At 36.3% G+C, this 17,156-nt stretch overlaps 1 protein-coding gene across 1 annotated transcript; it reads right to left on the bottom strand.

Moving 5' to 3' along the window:
* Positions 1-3,050: 3,050 nt before the first annotated feature.
* On the bottom strand, positions 3,051-9,637 carry NMRK2 (nicotinamide riboside kinase 2). Its single transcript, XM_053703135.1, has 8 exons — positions 9,497-9,637; positions 6,303-6,393; positions 5,841-5,889; positions 5,542-5,713; positions 5,096-5,167; positions 4,368-4,474; positions 4,015-4,100; positions 3,051-3,243 (listed from the first exon to the last, which is right to left on the bottom strand). The coding sequence occupies exons 1-7, from the start codon at positions 9,523-9,525 to the stop codon at positions 4,015-4,017; spliced, it is 606 nt and encodes a 201-aa protein (XP_053559110.1). The 5' UTR covers positions 9,526-9,637; the 3' UTR covers positions 3,051-3,243.
* Positions 9,638-17,156: the final 7,519 nt, after the last annotated feature.

The following is a 17,156-nucleotide window of genomic DNA, read 5'->3' as shown; positions in this document are numbered from 1 at the left end:
CAATCCCCATCCAACCTGACAGAGTTTGAGAGTATCTGCAGAGAATAGCAGAAGATCCCCAAATCCAGAAAAAGCTTGTTGCATCATATCCAAAAAGCATTGAGGCTGTAATCGCTGCTAAATGTGCTTCAACTAAGTACTGAGTTAAGGGTCTGAATACTTAAGTCATTGTGATATTATTTTTTCCCTTTATAATAAATTTGCAAAGTTAAAAAAAAATCTGGTTTTTGCGTTGTCATTATGGGGTATCGATTGTAGATTGATGTGGGGGGGGGGGGGAATTCATTTTAACATGAGGCTGGAATATAACAAAATGTAAAAAATGAAGGGCTCTGAATACACTGTATACCTCCCCAAAATTTAGCCAAATTGAAAGGTCCTGGGTGTGGGAAGGTAGTCTTTATATGTATAAATAGGATACAGGAATGAGTGATTCTTTAACCCCTTAAGGACCAGCGACGTACCCCGTATGTCGCTGGCCTTTTTTTGGGACGTGATTGTTTTATAGCGCGGTCTTGCCACCAGCTTTGAGACTGCTCTATTCCACAAAACCTGCTGGAGGGAGGGAATTAATAGCATTTTCTTGCTAGACTTGTGCTATTATGTCCTGAAAAAAACAATAACGACCAGTGACATACAGGGTACATTGTGGTCATTAAGGGGTTAAACCAGGTATTAACCCCTTTAATGTGCACAACGGTCTATAGTCGTCATGCACATCATTGCCTGTATGACAAGCCCGTTCCGACATGCAGCAGGATCGCTGATTAAACACCGTTTTCTTCAATCCTCTGCACTACAGGCCGGGTTTGTTGGCAGCTAGAGGGTGATGTCACAAAAGGGGGCAGAACAGGGAAGCTCGATCTCAGCTACAAACCTCCAAAACCCCTCATTTGAAAGATGATTGCCTGCTCTTTCACAAGATGCTATTAGAGCAGTACCATACAGCAGATAATAAAAACAAACACATGGAGATTTGCTTAGGAATGGGTCATACTTGCAAGAATAAAAGTGCTTTTATTTCTGTACTGAACAATGGGGCCTCTATAATTTATCATAACCACAATAAGCCCGTATGGACCCCTATTTCACATGTAACTACCCATGACGACAATTTAGTAAGGCGAACAGCAGTAGTCACTTGACCATTTTCATTATTATCTACTAAATCTTAGAAAAAAAAATATTTTTTATTTACAGTTTTTGCCATAGCTATCTCATGTATCATGTTATTATAAATGTAATAATGGTTTAATATATGGTGAATCTGTTGGGCCTGCTGAAGAAAAAAACTATATAAAATTGTGTGGGTCATTTACTGACATTTTGACTTACAATAAGATTTAAATAGAGGTAGCAAAATAACTCAAAAGTGGCTTAGCATTGGGGTGAAAAAAGGCTTAGCAGCAAAAGCATTAAACTTGAGGAGATATATACAGTATAGGGTAATATGGGGAAGGCATTTAGAACCCAGAATCCTTCATAGTCTCTATCCACCCACCTCTTCCTAATTAAATTAATTGGAAGCAGCTAAAAATCTCAGGCTGCCGATTCCTAGGGGCATATTTATCAAGGTCTGGCGGACCTGATCCAACACTGCGGGATCAGGTCCGCCAGACATCGCTGAATACGGCAAGCAATACACTCGCCGTATCCAGCATTGCACCAGCAGCTCACAAGAGCTGCTGGTGCAACGCCGCCCCCTGCAGACTTGCGGCCAATAGGCCGCCAGCAGGGGGGTGTCAATCAACTCGATTGGGTTGATTTCCGGAGATGTCTGTCCACCTGCTCAGAGCAGACGGACAGGTTATGGAGCAGCGGTCTTTGTGACAGCTGCTTCATAACTTGTGTTTCTGGCGAGTCTGAAGACTCGCCAGAAACACAGCCCTTCAAGTTCTGTACGGAGCTTGATAAATATGGGCCCTAGAATGTTGTTTAACCTGCTGAAGGCAGTGAAGTTAAAGGGACAGTCAACTCCAAAAATGTTATTGTTTAAAAAGATAGATAATCCCTTTATTACCCATTCCCCAGTTTTGCATAACCAACACAGCTATAATAAAGGGACATTACACACTAGATTTTTCTTTGCATAAATGTTTTGTAGATGATTCATTTATATAGCCCATACAGGGTTTTTTTTTTTTATGGATAGTTTTGCTTATTTTTTAAGTAACGTTGCTCTGATTTTCAGACTCCTAACCAAGCCCCAAAGTTTTAGGAGATAACCAATGTATACCTACTCCAGCTTGCTTCTGTTTGTGTAAAGGGTCTTTTCATATGCAAAGGAAGTGTGGGGGAGAGTGTCCGCTATTTCCCAGAGCTAAATTGGAAGCTTCTAAGTACGTTTTTATACTGGATTTTTATATCAGTATCTGTGCATATAATTCTTTATAGTAGTGTCTATTACATGCAGTTATATGAAAATTGGTGTATACTGTGCCTTTAATATACTTTTTACCTCTGTGATTACCTTTTATCATTTTATCCAAGTGTCTTGACAGCCCCCTGATCACATGGCTATTTATTTTTTATCTATTGACTTGCATTTTAGCCAATTAGTGTAGTGTCCTGCACAACCCATGGGGGACGAGCACAATGTTGTCTATATGGCCCACATGGATTATTAGTCTTGTTGTGAAAAGCTAATACAAAAAGCAAGAGATAACCTCTTGTCTAAAATATAAGAACATTTGACAATACTCTATGACAAACTTCATCATTTCTTCCCCAAAAATTCCTATAGCAGGTCTTATTGTGAAAATAAAACCACACTATTATGGCCTTTTGTATGGTGGCATAAGGACTAGGAAAATGTGTGAAACAGATAGCATTTGAGAAAAACAAATAATTGAAGACCAAACCAATGGCAATCAAGTCACAAACTACTATAAAACAAGAGGGACTATAGATTACATAATAAATCAGAACAGTTTAAATACTTTGCTGAAGGGAAATATATATATATATATATATATATATATATTTATTTTTTTTAAAAAAAACACATTTTATTCAACATATAATACAAGCAAGATGAAATGTATTAATACTTAAATTTAAAAATGGTAATAGTTTAATAAAAAAAATATTTAAAATATACAAAGTTACTGACAGGATAACTTAATTTACTGATTATATACAAAATAGCTCTCTCTTCCATGATAGTGTTGCTTGATATAGGTAGGATCCAGCAGGTATATGCAGAATGTATAAAACTCATTCAGAAATGATCCAGCCCTGAAACTAAAGCATATATTAGTTGCAAAGGATACAAATAACATACAAGAAATCTTACTTGGGGGAGATCATTGCATCTACTAAGGTCTTTATCACTAATACAAGCATTAGTTAAGGGTGACGGGATTTCACTATGTTAAGGCAGATGTCATCTTTCAGACATTTAAAAAAAAACAAAAAAAAAAAAAACACAACTGTCTAACAAGCCTCTCCTATCCATCTACTAATTTTTATGCACATTTGCCAGTTCCTCATACTGGCTCGCTTAAAGGGACACTAAACTCAAAATGTTTTTCATGATTCAGGTAGAGAATACAATTTTAAATAATATTTCAACTTACTTCTATTATCTAATTGGCTTCATTCTTTAGATATCCTTTGTTGAAGAAAAAGCAATGCACTTGGGTGAGCCAATAACATGATGCATATATGTGCAGCCACCAATCAGTAGCTACTGAGCCTATCTAGATATGCTTTTCAGCAAAGGATATCAAGAGAATGAAGTAAATTAGAAAGTGATTTAAAATTACATGCTCTTTCTAAATCATGAAAGATAAAAATGTGGGTTTCACGTACCTTTAACATTAGAGAATCAACTTCCAAATGTGAAAACATTTCTACGCTCATAATGCGGTCACCTACCCTCTAAATAAAACTTCTAAAGATTTATAGATCGTAAATGTAATTTACTTCCCAAGACATGTCCACATACTTTACATTTTATTTGTAAAATGTCATGTTATTAAGTGTTATGTCAAGCCTAGGATGTATCCTTACCTATGAAAAGTTTAAAATCTTGTTCTGAATATCAGTGTAAACTTTACTGAAGATTTCTTCTCTTGTCATAAGACCATCCAAGGAAACTGCAGGACAAAGAATTGTGTTATTATGGAACAGGGAAAAAAATTTTTTTTTAGGGAAGATTAATATAATAACAAAGGTTTTTATAGATTAAGCTCAATGGGCTTAATGTTTCCGGCTGACATTAACTGCATTAGAGTCAACTTAAATGGATAAATGAACACCAGTTAAATAAGCCAATGTTTATATAAAATGTTCCACAGCAAGACATCATAAATCCCTCCTCAAATTTATGAATTGGGATGCAGTTCCAGAAACAATTCACTTACCAATACAAACGCCACTCTCCTCCATTTCTTTCCTATGTTTTAGATACATGGGCCATACATGTCCATCAAAAAGTCCAGGAGGGTCAGGTACAGTGTAATTGCGGCCACTGGGATTTAAAGGGATACAAGTCAAAATTAAAAACTTGACTGATTCAGATAGAGCAGGCAATTTTAAAAAATTAATTTACAAAATATGCAATCTTTTTATATTTAAACTTTGAATCACCAGCTCCTTCTGAGCATGTGCAAGAATTCACATAATATACGTATATGCATATGTGATTGGCTGATGGCTATCACATGACACATGAGTGGAAATAGACATCACTTTGAAATCTGTAAAAGTGCCGGATATTAAAAATCCGGCATCTCTGGACGGATATTCTAAAATGTCTTGTTCGTATGACAAGGACCTTAAAAATTTAGAAACAAATTTTTCTTGAGAAATGTTTATGTTGTGATGTAGTTTTATTTATGTAAACCAGAGAGACTACTACTTTACAATATAAAGTATATAAAAAAAAAATCCTAAAACATTTTGTGCAATTTCTCTACATCCTGCCAAGATTTTGAATATCAGGCACTAAGAGCTATTGCATTGTCTTTTTATCATGCATTTGTTGATTATGCAAAACTAATGTATTTACTGGTCCTTTAAACAAAGGCGTCAATATTTAAGTCTGTTCGTGTGGCCTGGGAAGGGAGAAAGCAACTACCTCAAGACTCACCTACGCCTCTTCTTGCATTCTTCATATGGAATAGTTAAGTAGTAACGCTCAGTGCACATTTCTGCAAGCATCCTGTAAATATACAAATATTTATATAGTTGTTCTTTTCACTGGTCTTGCTTGCTTTCACTTAGATACTAAAGACAAAATAAACTTTAATGATTCAGAAAAAGCAAGCAGTTTTAAGACACTTTCCAATTTACTTCCATAATCAAATTTTGCAGTCTTTTTATATGCACAATTTCTGAGGCCCCAATTCCTACTGAACATGTGCACAAGCTCACAGGGTATACGTATACTAGTTTGTGATTGGATGATGTCTGTCACATAACAAAGGGGGCTTGAAAATGGGAGAATTATACAAGTTTACTGTATTCAGTGGCCCATTAAGTACAAGTGGGATATTAAATTTCTTCCAAGAAAAAAAAAAAAAAAAAAAAATGTACTTGTGGTTATATAGCAGGAATCCCTCGAGAATCAGTATCTGTAGATCCTCTTTGTCCGATCCTTTATGTGGAGGTGAAACACTGATGCCATGGGACAGAGCAAACTTAACTGGGTTTTCTATCCAGGCTGATACTGTATTTACCATGGCTTCCATATCAATAGATGTAATAACTGCCAAGTAAAAGAAAATAGATGGTAAGAGATTATGTCCACAGGACATTTGCTATAGGTACATTGTTTTCTTTAGTTGTATAATTAAACAGTGGTATACTTTATTCCTAGTGAACTCAGATCTTACCATCCCATTGCTTAAAGCCGTCTTCCCCAACTTCTATCTGATCCGGCGGCTGAAACATAGTGAGCAATAAAACAATGCTGCAAAGTGTAGGGAGAGAACATATAGCCTTCACCACACAGTGGGAATAAAACCACTCATACCAAGATATCATTTTTTCTTAGCAATGGTATCAGCTTAGAAATCTGAGACTTAGTAACTCAAGTCTAAAATTAGAGCCTTCATTACACATCAACATTAGAATAAAATAAAAATACAATTTCTTCAACAAAAAAAAATTGTAACAAGTTAAAAAGTTGCCCAAAAAAAACTAATATTTATTGTTATAAAAACATACGTTAAAAGACCCCCACTCCAATAGAATTGGAAGCTATCCTCTAACAGTGAAAAGAATTATGTCAGCAATAGCAGCTCACAACTACAGATATTTCTGCATCCTAATGTTTTAAAGAACATTAAACTTACCTTAAAGAAGTCATCCTGGTGTACCACACAACAGTTAGGCAGGATATTTATCAACCGCTTAGTCAGTGTTGTCTTTCCACCATTTGTGATTCTGAAAAATACAGTTTCTTTTAGCAAAGTAAGATTCAGAGGGACAGCAAAGTCAAAATAAACTTAAAATGTATTTGATAAAATTTAGAAAGTTGTTTACAATTTCATGCTCTATTATCAATATTGCTTAGTTCTCAAGGTATCAATTTGTTAAAAAAAAAAAAAGTAATCCTAGGTGAGCTTAAGAGTGTACACTGTTTATAACTATGCATTACATTGCTATAAAAAAAAAAAAGTTACAAAAACTTGTCATAGAATGTTAAACACATGTGCACGCTCCTAAACTATCCGACTAACCAGATTTTATGATTTTCAATACTAAGGAGAATTTGATTACAGAAGTAAATTGGAAAGTAATTTAAAAATTACATGCTGTGTCTGAAGCATGACAGTTTAATTTGGACTTTACTGTCCTTTTAATATTCTTCATATCCGGTATGTTGAGGTAGGTGGGTGGTCACACAATGTCCCGCTAAAAGCTCAACATAAAGCCCAACCGTCATACATACCGAGATATTGCGGGTTCTGTTCCAGACCACCGCAATAAAGTGAGTCACTATTATTTTGTTTCACAGTGCATATAAAAGTTATAGTTTCAGTACAATGTTGTCTATTAAGTGTGCAATAGCATTGTGTGTAAAAAAAACAATGTACATAATTAAAAAAATACTTAATTGCTAAAAAATGCTAACCATCATCTAAACCTTCAGTGAGTTATAATATTTTTGCTGGTGGTGTGTATATATTTATATATATATATATATATATATATATATATATATATATATATATATATATATATATATATATATATATATATATATATATATATATATATACATATATATACACACATACACACATACATAGTTATGTGTTTGTATATACGTATTTTCATATGTATTTATGTGTGTATAAATGTGGGAAAAAGTGTGCCGATAGGCTTCCTCGACACAGGGTTGCCATAAGCCTTCAATATGTAAAAAAACGAGGTATGCCTTATAGAGATTATACATAGGGCTTTTTTGTGGAGGTACTCTGAGTACCCCCACCTCTGCCAACTCATAGCAGGTAATATTAGTAATAATCATTTAAATACTCTAATTTTCACAAGAGGGGGCTGAAAAATATATAAAGTATTGTAAATAATGTTGTCCTTTTGCTTTTCTCAAAGTTACTGAGCAGAATATATCAATCATGAGTATCGTCACCTTTTCTTAAAAAATAAAAACGTAGTGTGTGTATATATATATATATATATATATATATATATACACACATATAAGCAGTCATTTACTCCCCTTGATTGCCAGTAACACATGTACATAGTAGTGATTTGACCCCCTTAAAGGAATACTAAACTCACATTTTTTCTTTAATGATTCAGATGGAGCATGCCATTTTAAGCATCTTTCTAATGTGCTCCTATTATCAATGTTTCTCTGTTCTCTAGCTATCTTTATTTTAAAAGCAAAAATGTAAATCTTAGTAGCCGACCCATTTTTGGCTCAGAACCTGGGTTACTTTTGCTTACTGGTGGCTGAATGTAGCCACCAATAAGCAAGCGCTATCCAGGGTGCTGAACCTAAAAAAGCTTTACATACCTGTTTTTTTTTTTAAATAAAGATAGTAAGAGAACGAAGAATTGATAATAGGAGTAAATTAGAAAGTTGATTAAAATTGCATGCTCTATCTGAATCATGAAAAAAATGAGCTTAGTATCCCTTTAAAGTGAAGGTCAATTTAGATTAATTAGTTCCTGTTTTTTAATAATCCTATTAAAAACTAAGGGCACTTCAATTCATCAAAATTGACATTTCCCTCGTTTTCTTCAAAAACTTACCTTTTAATCCTGACAGCTGCTCCAGCGCTTCCTCCACCCGTCGCAAGTCCTCTTCACGGGTCCAAAATAACGAGTCCGGCTTCCTCAGGCCATGAGCCCCCCCGGGGGAAAGCAGTGATTGGACGAAGCCGGATTAGTCATTTCTGACGTAAGAGGCTTCCGACGGCAGGTGGAATCGCTGGAGCAGCTCTCAGGATTAAAAGGTAAGTTTTAAAAGAAAACTAGTGATATGTCAATTTTGATGAATTAAATTGCCCTTGTTTTAATAGTATTATTAAAAACTAATTCACTAATTCATCCAAATTGATCCTTCACTTTAACTTCTAGGAGCACACACAGCAATGATTTAACACCCCCATGACTGTAACACGATAGAAAATTCTTGGCCTAGGAGGTCCTTTACATTTAGCTGTCACTTTAGGGGACTTTTAAGTGTCCGATATTTGTGTATAGATTTTTTGCCTAAAATACTGGCCTGTCCGGTTAAACATTGGACACCTGGCAACCCTATGCATATACTAATTCATACTTGCGAATCGCTACCGACAATAAAGCATTCTCTATTACCGATCAAACACGTTTTCCCGCCACCTCGTCGGTCACGAGCTTATTGCCGTGACGTCACCGCCCGCTTGACCTTTTGAGCTGAGGCTGAGCGCTAATTGGGAGATAAATGATGACAGAGGCGCTAACTATGTACAATTCACTCAGATATTAAAAATAAATAGACTTGTTATTCATTAACCATTAATTGCTGCATAGCTGCGCTACAAACATCTATCGTTGTTAATTGGTCAAAATACCAAAAGGACAGAGAGCACAGTAAAGATCATTAATATGACGTTGTCATTCATACGAATTACTATAAAAAACACCCACATAACTTGTAAAGTCAACTTATTCCCTTCAACTAGGCGTAAATTAATTAATTTTACCAAGGCTCGTTTATAATAAGCCATGGTTGTTGCTGTACTACAAAGCCTTTTCTATTACATTTATAGAAGCCATGTTCAGTGACGGGATACGGTATAAAAACATGACCATTTTATTGATACGTGACCACCATTGTCATGCAGCCTCCATCCAACAAAGTTACTTTAGCTTTACACAAGTAACATTGAATTAAATTATTACACAAATGACCCTTCATTGCCTTTAGCTTGGGAAGACAAGAAAACAAATAACTTCGCAGTCGCACACCAGCAATTGCTTCCCGCTACTAAACCCGCAGGCTCATGATCGTGCACAGTTGCACACTTACCCGCCAATCCCGATTATAATGCGGCGCATTTTTGCTTCTTGTTATTGGTCTCGTACAATTTTCATTCATTCAAAAACCGATTGGACCTCTTATATATACTCCTTGGAGGACACGTGACACCGGTTCTGAAAGGCGGAAGCCAATGAGAGGCGATGTCTGGAGCTCATGCGTGGTCTGGCGCCATACACCTGGCTTGTGCTTGTCACTGTCACTTGCGGTTATTTATAGCACTGGGCTAAAGGACCCTAAGCTAAATTAGGAGGACGCCGGTGAAGTAGCAAATGTCAACGATTTCCATTGTCACAGAATATTGTAATATGGAATAAAATTCGATGCTTTACTGGCCATGATTCATTTTATATTACTAGTCGGTATATATATCCATATATCCATAGCCGGCTTCCTCCTACGCTCAATTGATTGCATTATTCTGAGTGTATAATATTTTTTTTATGGACTTAAAATATTTTAAAATTAATATGCTGTTTTTATGTTTTAAATGGGCATTCAGGTAATTATTTTTTGAAAGGTTTATAGTAAAGGGACAGTAAACATTTTGCTATTGTAATATAAAATGCTTAGTTATACACTAAATTAACTTTGCTATATATATATGTTTATTATTTATTTTTCCCCCTTTTCCTGCAGTTTTAGTCTGAAACTTGTAGATGTTCCATTCCTGAAAACTGAAAGAGTTGAGCTGGAAGGTTTCATAAGCCTAACCTTGAAAAATGATATTTGTATTTAATTTTCATTTTGTTATCATATCATTTCTGCTGGTGCCAAGCAATGGAGTTGTTAATACAATGCCAGTGGCAAGCCCTGCCTTCCATTAGCAAAAATGCTTCTAGTAAGAGTTATTACTGTTTCAGCGGCATATGCACATATGCTACGTGTGACTACAGGATCAGGATTCAAACACCATGCCTGATCAAAGAGCTGGCTGTAATGTCTATTGCATAAGTGAAGACATCATTTGTGTCATAGAAGACACTTCTGATTCTCTGAATAGCTGTGGTGTTTGAATGCTGGTGCACAGCACACTCACAGGCTATATGCATGTTGCTGAAAAACAGTATTGACTTTTACTAAAGGCATTTTCGCTGATGGATATATTGCAAAAATGCTTCTATTAAAAATGTAAATGCATCCATGCACATTTAAATTTTGACCTTTCTATATGTGTGTACTACTACAATTCAAATTTGTTAAATGTGCATGCAATTACAAAAATGTTCTTTTAAGTGTTTTCACTAGTTTTGCAATAACTATTACTGTGAACATGATCATGGTACCATACCTCCCAACATTTCAAAAGAGGGACACTTCCCCCTCCCGTGGCAAAAAATTGAAATGTGGTGGGCAGGGGTGGGGTTTAAAAAAATTCATATGACCAAAGTAATATAAATAAAATTCCAAATAAAGTCATATCTTTTAATAAGCTCTGATGAAGTGCCCTATCGGGCAGGAAACGCGTCAGCGGTAATCAGATCTGTGTTCTCTGTACCTTTGTTTTTCTTACTCACAGAATACTAATAAAGATGAAGTTTTAATTATATATCATCAGCCTTTTCTGCTTTTTCTACAATGGGTTATTGTCTCTCTTCATGGTGTTGAACTTTTTTTGCTTACCTATTGATTTACTAAGGGCTAGACAGGAGAGCCCTTCCAGCACCTGAGAGACCAGCCGTGACGCTGTATGGATCACTGCAGTGTCTGAATTTATTGCACCGGCTTCCACACCAGGAAAGAGAATACTAAGATTTAGTTTGCCTGAATCTCGTTCATCACCGGATACTGATCTCTGGACTAAGTGAGTTTGATCTATACACTTATTTTTGCTGGACATTCTGGTTTTCTTATGTATATATCTATCAACAAGTCTTGCATGTGTAAGGGGTTATAACGAAATATTCAAGAGGTTGCAACATATTGATACAGGATCATTTATATGTTTGTTTCATATTGGATACGGCCATATGGTAGTCAGTGCTAACAAATAGATTGCGCTGACCTTCAACTTTTTATCGGACTTTATCCTAAATCTTAAACTCAGTCTGTACTGTTTTGTGCCATATCTTTTAATACTCTTAGTCAGCAAATCAAACACAAGCTCAAACCACTGGTATAGCTATGTGAGCTCTGTATTTAATTAACCTTTGCAGAGACAGTGCTAAATATGTTTTATCTTAATTGGACATTTAATAATAGATTCTTTAAAACTGCTTTCCTCATTAATATTCTAGATTCTGGCCTTTAAAGTTAGCAAAAATGCACAGTAACACACTACATAGCATACACTTACTCATGCAGATACACACACACTACATAGTATACACTTACACATGAAGATACACACACACTACATAGCATACACTTACACATGCACATACACACACACTACATACCATACACTTACACATGCAGACACACACTACATATCATACACTTATACAGGCAGATACACACACACTACATATCATACACTTATACATACAGATACACACACACACACACTACATATTATACACTTACACATGCAGATACACACACACTACATAGTATACACTTACACATGCAGATACACACACTTCATAGCTTACATTTATACATGCAGCTACACACACTTATGCATACAGATACACACACACTACATATCATACACTTATACATACAGATACACACACACACACTACATATTATACACTTACACATGCAGATACACACACACTACATAGTATACACTTACACATGCATATACACACACTTCATAGCTTACATTTATACATGCAGCTACACACACTTATACATACAGATACACACACACTACATATCATACACTTATACATACAGATACACACACACACACTACATATTATACACTTACACATGCAGATACACACACACTACATAGTATACACTTATACATGCAGATAGAAACACTTCATAGCTTACATTTATACATGCAGCTACACACACTTATACATACAGATACACACACACTACACAGCTTACACTTATACATGCAGATACACACACATACACACTGTTCGTTACCCTGGTGTTAGCACTGCTCATCGTATAAAACTTAAGGCATGCTAGTATTATCACCAGTGGTTAGACGTCATCACTACCAGGGGTTAGAGGTCACCATTACCTGAGGTCAGAGGGTATACAGCCGCCTTCCTACTCCTGCTTAACCCACACACCATTACTTTTCCACAAGGAATCTAACAGGTATATAACCCTGGGAGAGAAAAGCCAGCTGCTTCTGAGTATGTGCCCAATAGAATAAAAAAAAAAATGTAATGCATGGGGCAATGTGGGACAGGTGAATAGCAACCCGGGACAGCAGGACCCTAAAATCAGGACTGTCCCGCGAAAATCGGGACAGTTGGGGGGTATGTGGTACTGTAGTGTCCTATCTTTGTATGCTTGGTGGGTTGTGTGCACATTCAGAGTAGTCACAAAACCTGAGATAACTTTTAAATTCTTGCATATTTCAAAAATTCTTCCAGTTAAATCTGAAATATATTCTCATGGACTGACTCAACTTCCCCCAAATACACTTTAATTTTGACTCTACCTTTATTCACTATGCCCCACTATCTGAGTCTATGCTCTAACTTATTAGCACTGGTATTACAATTTGAAAGTAAAAATGTGAGTGAGCGAGCTACTCAGGTGTGCTGACTTCGGATATAGTGACTGCACTAACTCCCTCTCCTCAAAGACTTCTATGGGGCTCCCTAAAGAAAGCCTTTTCCATTTATCGCTCGTGTGCTAACCCAACACTGCGCCAAGACGAAGGTAAGTTAAATGCCTATGTTCTTCACTTAGAAATAATAATTATTTTTTGGTTTTTATATATATATATATATATATATATAGGTAGCCCTCAGTTTATGCCGGGGTTAGGTTCCAGAAGGAATAGTTGTAAATCAAAACCGTTGTAAATTGAAACCCAGTTTATAATGTAAGTCAATGGGAAGTGAGGGAGATAGGTTCCAGGCCGCTCTCAAAATTGTCATTAGTAACACCTAATACATTATTTTTAAAGCTTTGAAATGAAGACTTTAAATGCTAAACAGCATTATAAACCTAATAAAATAATCACACAACACAGAATATATAATTAAACTAAGTTAAATGAACAAAAACATTTGCTAAACAGCATTATAAACCTAATAAAATAATCACACAACACAGACTTCACTTGCATTTTTCTGCAAACAGTTCTTTCTATGCATTCCAATCTGGACTGATTTATAGACAGGAAGATCTTGTTCCTTTGAAATCTGCTCGATAGCTCAGGTCTGGTTAAACTTAATTAATTTCAGTTTGCTTGTCTTTGCTGCAACACAAGCGGACAGCTCCACCTACTGGCTATTTTAATAAATGCACTGCTTCTCAATGCTTTTCAATAGCAGTCACATGAGTGGGAAAAAAGGTTGTTATTCTGAAACGGTGTAAATTGAACCGTTGTAAAACGAGGGCCACCTGTAATTTGTTTATTTTTTGTAAAATATATATCTACAGTATAAATATATCTATATGAATAAAATATATATATATAGATATATATTGTATATACACACAAATATATATTTAAAAATAAAAAACATTTTTTTTCTTAGTGAAGGACATAGGAATTTTACATAAATGATATTGCATATTTAAAGGTGTTTGACTAGGATGGGCTTGAAGGGATAGTCTAGTCAAAATTAAACTTTTGTGATTCAGATGGAGCATGCCATTTTAAGCAACTTTCTAATTTACTCCTAGGGGCCTATCCGAGTTTCTGGCGAGTTTTCTTCAGACTCGCCAGAAACGGCAGTTATGAAGCAGTGGTCTAAAGACCGCTGCTCCATAACCCTGTCCTCCTGCTCAGAGCAATGCGATCAAGTTGATTGACACCTCCCTGCCGGCCGCGAGTCTGCAGGGGGCGGCGTTGCACCAGCAGCTCTTGTGAGCTGCTGGTGCAATGCTGAATACGGAGAGCGTATTGCTCTCCGCATTTAGCGATGTCTGTCAGACCTGATCCGCACTGTTGGATCAGGTCCGACAGACATTTGATAAATAGGCCTCCTATTATCAATTTTTCTTCGTTGTCTTGGTATCTGACACACATATAGACATGTATACACATATTTAGACATATATATACTTTTGAACACCTTACCATATCCCCTTTTAAAATTTATCAATATTACAATTATATTTTTACTTAAAAAGTGTATATCTTAGTGTAATACTGTATTTTAAAATGTGTTTAAAATGTTTTTATGAATTTTTTTTAATCCTTACACTTTAAGGGGCCGATTTGTCATTGTGTGGGCAGACATGATCCGCTGTAGCTGTGTCTCTATTAATTAAATTACATGCATAACAAATTAGATTATTCCATTTTATCAGGATAATGGCCCCATTTATGGTGGATTTGATTTTGAATTTAATATCCATTTAAGAATTTATTTTAAAGAAAGATTCAGTGAGCAATGTTTGCAATATAAAATAAAGGGACATGGAAGTCAAAATTGCATGACATTTTACAATTACCTTCTATTATCAAATTTGTATTTTCCTCTTGTCATCATTTTTTGAAAAATATACCTAGATAGGCTCATGTGCACCAATGAACTACTAGGAGCTAGCTGCTGATTGGTGGCTGCACTTATGTGTGTCTTGACATTGACTCATCAGATGTGTTCATCTAGGTCTCAGACAGTAATGCATTAATGCTCTTGGGCTGTATTTGTCTATGTGTTAACTCCTAAGCATAGGTTAAACACATATAGGCAATCAACAGTACAATAGAAAATGCTCTATTACATTAAAGCATTTTTTTTCAGACATGTATGTCCCTTTAATTATGTGTAACACTAATACCATGGTTGAGAATCACTGTTATATAACACTTGTGAATATGTCCAAATGGAATCTGTGTTGGAGTCTTGCTCTCCACTAAGGATCCAGTTGTCCAAAACGTGCTGCTATGAAGATGAATTACGCAAAAACTTGGGGTTAATTTTGAGCATTTTATCATAATGTAGGTGTCTCTCCTTGACATTGAGAACCACACACAGAGAGAGAAACATTTCTAAAATACTGTGAGCTAATTGCACGAAACATGCTTCTTGAACTTTGTCTTTATACAAAACACCTTATACTACCCCAAAAACATCCGGTATCATCCCATTTCTTACAGGCCATTACTTTCAAAATTTTTGCTATGTTACTATCATAAGATAAAACCTGTATGTTGTTTTAATTGTCTTTTATTCTTCTTATGTTAAAGAGATGGTAAACTCAAAGGGAGAGTTTACCATCACTTTAAGCACATAGATTGCCTTTAAAAGTAATTATCACGGGGGCGTGTCCAAGTAGTGGTCCTGAGTGGCCGCATCTTCCTGGAGCTCTGGAGGAATAAGCAGTAATTTGCAGATTACAGCCTTAAATCTACAGCATTTTTCAACTTTACGATTCATATCGTATCCACAATACCTCACTCCCAAAAGCTTTATCAAATTTGCTGTACCAGTGATCCCAGAGCTGGAATCGGACGACTGAGGCCTGTAGTGGCGGAAGCATTACAGGCAGTGTGTTCCCCCCCCCGGTCCGCCCGGGGTATTTAGCCATAGCTGGCGGTGATAACAACATACACGCCAGAATATTGGTCCTCAACAAGTCTACAACTACCTACAAATTTTGCAATAACCATCCGCACAACTATCAACAATGGCGATGATAACCACAAACACGTGGGGCGACGACATGTTAGATAGGTTGGATCATCGTTTTGCCAAGATAGAGGCTTTATTCCAATCCCTAATTGATAATACTCCACCTGAACAGGAGCGCCTCTTACTTATGGATAAAATCATACCCGCAAAGGTAAAGACCTCACCCATACAGCACTATCCGTAGGATGCTGCGAACTTGGCCTTACGGCCTGACATGCTGGAACGCTCCGGTAAAATGACACCATCACTGGCAGTAACATCAAACACCTCGACTCTGACAACTCCTAATGGCTTACTGAACAACATAATATATAACACTTTAGAATATATCCAAGAACGGAAGGATATTAGAACTTTTGGTTCGCATCTGGCAATAAGCTCTCACAAAACATGGAAGCCACCTTCAACTGCCAACAGGTCAGATATCCAGTTCCCTAAAGTTGGCGATCCTACCCACCAACTTCTAGCTCCTTTTGATCTGAAGAGAGACATGACAAAACACAAGATACCATACACCAGCTATGTGGTCAGTGCTATTCACCTCTGGCACTCACTTCTGAAACAACCCGACCAACACGATCCTTGTAGCAGAGCCGTGGCGCATCTGCACTTAATTTCTGGGCTAACACGCAACCACAAAGAGGACACAACTCTCACAGCTCCCTTAGGGACAATTGCCTGTACTCACATCTCCCATAAAAACATGAGGGGAATGATAAAAACCGGAGAGGGATAAAGACTGAACTCTGCCTGCTTAGCCTAACAGGTAGCATGTGAGCATAAATGATGTGCATGTAATGTACCTGAACATGTTGTCGTTTCTTTTTAAATGTTATAATAATAAATATTGCAGCTAAACTGTATTGAAACATACACCGAGAATATCTGGACATTACAAACTTTCCACTGCTACTTTG

This window comes from Bombina bombina, chromosome 2 (assembly GCF_027579735.1).
Source record: "Bombina bombina isolate aBomBom1 chromosome 2, aBomBom1.pri, whole genome shotgun sequence".
NCBI classification, from domain to species: Eukaryota; Metazoa; Chordata; class Amphibia; order Anura; family Bombinatoridae; genus Bombina; species Bombina bombina.
The sequence above is the reverse complement of the archived record's forward strand: the minus strand, read 5'-3'. Positions and strand labels throughout refer to the sequence as shown.